Source organism: Chrysemys picta, chromosome 2 (assembly GCF_011386835.1).
Source record: "Chrysemys picta bellii isolate R12L10 chromosome 2, ASM1138683v2, whole genome shotgun sequence".
NCBI lineage: Eukaryota > Metazoa > Chordata > Testudines > Emydidae > Chrysemys > Chrysemys picta.
The window spans coordinates 230,456,250-230,460,987 of NC_088792.1; the positions used below are offsets into that span (position 1 = coordinate 230,456,250).

Consider the following 4,738-nt stretch of genomic DNA (forward strand, 5'->3'; position numbering starts at 1 on the left):
TCTAGTTTCTTTAACAAAGAGAAGGTTAAGCAATGACTTGATTAGTCTGTAAATAGCCTACATGAGGAACAAATATTTAATAATGGACTGTTCAATGTAGCGGACAAAGGCGTAACAAAATCCAGTGTCTGGAAGTTGAAGCTAGACAAATTCAGACGAGAAATAAGTAAAATTTTAACAGTGAGGTTAGTTAACCATTGGAACAATTACCAAGGTTTCTGGTGGATCTGGCAATTTTTAAATCAAGATTGGATTATTTTTAAAAAGATATGTTCTAGTTCAAAAAGAATTATTGTGGGGAAGTTCTCTGGTCTGTGTTATACAGAAGGTCAGACTAGATTATCATAATGGTCCCTTCTGGCCTTGGAATCTATTAATCATATGTGGAAGAAGGTTAGAAAGACAACCTTATTTCTGGCATTTCCTAGCTTTTGAGTGTTTGACTTCACAACCTTAACAACCTCTGTTCTTTTAGAGAGAGAGAGAGAGAGAGAGAGTGTAAAGTAAACTAAAATACACTTTGTTAAAATAACTGATTAAAGTACAGTTGGTGATGCATTAGCCTTGTTTCTTTTATTAAATGCTTTGCTGGTTTGCAAAATTCTGTGCAATCTATAGTGTGGATTTCAGTCATTAATGCTGAGTAATGTGTGGCATTCTACAGTATATTCAACATTGTTTATTTTGCAAAAAGCCTTATGTAATCCAATTTTACTTTAATCTTTCAGGAAAGAGTGACTAAACTATCACCTCGTCCCCAGACCGAAGAAGAGCTATCTGCCCTGTTTGAGGCATCCATGAAACTTTATTAGTTTAAATATATTGCATGTTCTTTAATAATAAAAACTAACATGGAGGTAATTTTCCACAGACATGGTCTAAACCAGTTCAGATAATGAAGGAACATGGAACTCTGATGCTTGTATTTTACTATCCACTGCCAAAAGGTCAGGTAATTCATGTTCAGTTCAACACTGTTTTTGTGATTTAGGGGCTGATTGTGTAATCAAAGGGACTACTCATGTAAAGGTTGTTGGCTCAGATCTTAAGCTTTGCAGAGGACTTTCTCTTGCTTGAGAGCTGGACAAAAAATGGAGATAATTTGTCCTGGAAATTTTTTTAAAATGTTCAGGGGATGAATTTTATCTTGTATTATAATTTTCTATGACTATTTTTGTCTTTTAAAAAAAAACACAAAACTATAAACTGTGTAGGAAAAACAGGCCACTCCTCCTCAGGCAATATTCTCAAACACAAAATTTGAACCTGCTCAATTCAGAAGGTTCACCTTATGATTTTTCTACTGTCTCATTCAATTTGGGGCCTGATATAAAGATGGTTAACATCATGGGTAAAAAATATATATATATAACTTTTTAACAAGTCTGGAAAAGGCTTCACAAAACTTTTGTTTCACAGTATTTATTTTTAAAGTGGCTTGCTAGGCATTTTTGTCTTTTCATTCAGAAGTTATGCGTGGGAATAAGTTTGCTTGTTCCGACAGGCTAACTGATTACTTGTCAACTGAAAAAGCAAACTGGCAGAAGGGGGATAAAATTCAAATGTAAGTATTAAAATCTTTTAAAACTTTCCTGGATTTTTCACCCTCTGTTGAGCCCCTTTGGGGTAATGAGATTTGCTGCCTGCGTAGCGTAGCATAGTATTTGCTGCCTCACACAGCAGTCTTATACAGAGAATATTGGAAAACAGGAAAATTATTTTGAAGAGATTTTTAAAGTTATTTCTGTTTTGTGGAGTTTTAAATGAACCTATTTACTGGTTTTCACAAAAACTCTGTGACTTTTAGTATTGCTATTTTAATCAATATTTTATCAAACTTTTTACCAATTTTTTATTTATTGAAAGCCATGTTGTCTTACTGAAAACTGGGTTTTCTGTAAAAGAAAAATATCAATAATTTTGAAAACAATTTTGATAAAAATAGCAATTAAAAATGTTGCAGAAAGTTTTTTCACGCAAAATAGAAAATTTTGATAATGTTGACAAATTTGTCAGAAAGTTTTCCAAAAAAGATCAGTTTTCAAAAATTTCTTAAGCAAAAAATATCAACCATTATAAGATGTTTTCTCTGTACTAGACAGGGCTTTAATGTCAGTCATAGTCCCAGTTTGCTTCAGCAAATTCTGGAAGTTGGCACATGTCTATATCACAGAACAGAAGAGAGAGAAGGTTTTTTTAATTGAAAATTATTTCTATTAGGCACAGATTTCATTGGCATTGTACTGCAACACCGGCAGCAGTATATACAATACTCAGACTGTATTCATGTAAAACAAATTCTGATGTCTTTTAAATTCTGTTCAGGCACCAATTTCATGCAGTTGCCATAGCACAAGCTCGGTGTAGGAAAAGCATAACATGCTAGTTAGTTTCTTTACTCAGTTACTTTTACTCTTTGCCTCGTTATGATTCTGTTCTGCAGCCGCCCCACATGCAGCTCTTCCACTGAAGTAGAGGAAGGATGTCTTGTACATTTATGACTATTAATCTTGGCTCAATAAGACTGGTGCCTTCCAACCACATGTTAGGACCTTATGATGTAAATATATTGGATGTGTGGTTTTTAGGTCCCTTTAGTGCTCGGTACAAGGTTGGATGGATAGCGATGGAGACTGAAGGTCCTCTGTCTATCCACTGAACGGGTAAAGCATGGACAGTGATTATACAGACAGCTCTGCCAATATCCCTCAGCCTATTCTGAGAAGCTAATTCATTTCCCCTATCACTCCATGTCCATTACCTCCTTGCTCATTCTAGTGAAAATGCCAACAAGAGCCTCAATTGTGAAAGCTGGTTTCACAATGTGTGGATTTTATTTTCTATATTACATTGTTATCTCAACAAAGACTCACCCTGCACTTTACCTTTTTGTTGCATCTTTTATATATAATTTCTGTTCTCCCTCTCTGTGAAGTTTCATCTTTGTGCAATAGAAATGGTACAGTGCACTGAGGAGACAGATTCCCACAAAAATTATCTTCTAGCCAGACACTTTGGAATTGGAGGGGATGTAGCTTCTTCCAATTGAACAGCGGATGAGTTTGTTAGGTATGTTATTTCTCCTGAGTGTTTTGATGGGTAAGAAGGAAAGTGGGTCTTTCATTCTATCATGGTTCTTATTTACCATTTATATTGGTATGTGAGTAATTAGTAGAATGGCTTCACTACTAATAGTACTTTACACTTACATATAACCTCTTTAATTGAAGGAACTCAAAGCAATTTACTAACATTCGTGAATTAAGCCTCACAACACCCTGTGAGGTAAGCTAGTATTATTACCCCTATTGTATAGATGAGGAGACTGAGGAACGGAGCAATTAAGTGACTTGTCTAAGGTCACACAGGAAGCTTGTGCAGAGTCAGAAATAGAACCCAAGTCTCCTGACACCTAGTCTTACACATATCCATAAGACCATCCTTCTACTACTAATTTTTAGCCAGTGCTGAAAACTATGCGAGAAGAATCAAGAGATGAATCCATCCCATTCAAATAATAACAGTTTGACAGTGCTCGTGATGTTAAATCCAGAACGGGATCCAGGATACGAGTACAGTTTATTGGCAGTTTTATTTGCCACTGAGTTAGAGGTTTTTAATGTAATAAAATATACTATTCCATACCTGAAGGTCCACATTTTCAAACGTGTGCACGAATATGGGACTTGTGCATGTGTGGTTACAACTCGTGAACACCCATTGGTTGGGCACGTGTAGAAAATCTGAGCCACTTGTTCTTTATCTGATTTATAAAAATGTTAATGCCTCAAACTCTAAAGCCTTCCATAATGTGTCTTGTATAGTTTGAATGGTGCCTTTGGGAGCTATTGCAATACAAATAAGTAATGATGCATTTCCTACAAATATAAGCATGTGAAAATGTTTGAGAACTGTTTTAACTGTCATGTTAACTTGAATCTTGAAATGTACCTGTGAATCCAAACCATTCAGAGGAAATAAGCTTTCATTAGCTTTGCTGGGCAGTATGATTATTCCTGATTAGATGCTTACTCAATGAGCTGACAGTATGTTGACAAACCATTGTATTGTGAATAATTGAAAAGAATGTCCAATTTCCAAAAATAAAGAGCATCCTATCTACTGTACTCTCTCTCTGTCTGAACACTTATTTGGGGCTTGTCTACGTTACCCGCTGGATCAACGGGCAGCGGTCGATCCAGTGGGGGTTGATTTATCAATCGGCGAGCACTCTCCCGTCGACTCCAGTACTCCACCAGGGCGAGAGACGGAGTCAACGGGAGATCGTCAGCCATTGACTTACCGCAGTGAGTAGATCTAAGTATGTCGACTTCAGCTATGTTATTCACGTAGCTATTTAATTCACGTAGCTGAAGTTGAGTAACTTAGATCGATTTCCCCCGCCCCCCAGTGTAGACCAGGCCTTGGACACTGAATATTCAATATATAGTGTTTAAGTCCTATTATAAATGGTTACAAGACCAGCATATTTTGAATGTCATATTGTTAGCAGTAGAGCTTGATTGATGTTTACATGGATTCAAGGACTTTCTTATGGATAGTTTACATTTAAATCACAAAAACAATGAGGACTCCTTGTGGCACCTTAGAGACTAACAAATTTATTTGGGGGTAAGCTTTCGTGGGCTAGAACCCACTTCATCAGATGCAGAGTATATTGAGGATCTTGATTTTAAAAACAAGTCCAATACCCAGAGCAGCAAAGGAGACAAAAATA

General features: G+C 36.2%; 1 protein-coding gene across 4 annotated transcripts in view; it reads left to right on the forward strand.

Moving 5' to 3' along the window:
- The window catches only part of ADHFE1 (alcohol dehydrogenase iron containing 1), a 38,049-nt gene extending 33,922 nt beyond the window's left edge, over positions 1–4,127 (forward strand). For all 4 annotated transcript variants that reach the window (XM_042845428.2, XM_065585669.1, XM_065585668.1 and 1 more), the window contains one exon: positions 729–4,127. In XM_042845428.2, coding sequence (XP_042701362.2) covers positions 729–812 — 84 coding nt within the window. In that variant the 3' untranslated portion in view covers positions 813–4,127. The remainder of the gene's footprint in view (positions 1–728) is intronic.
- Positions 4,128–4,738: the final 611 nt, after the last annotated feature.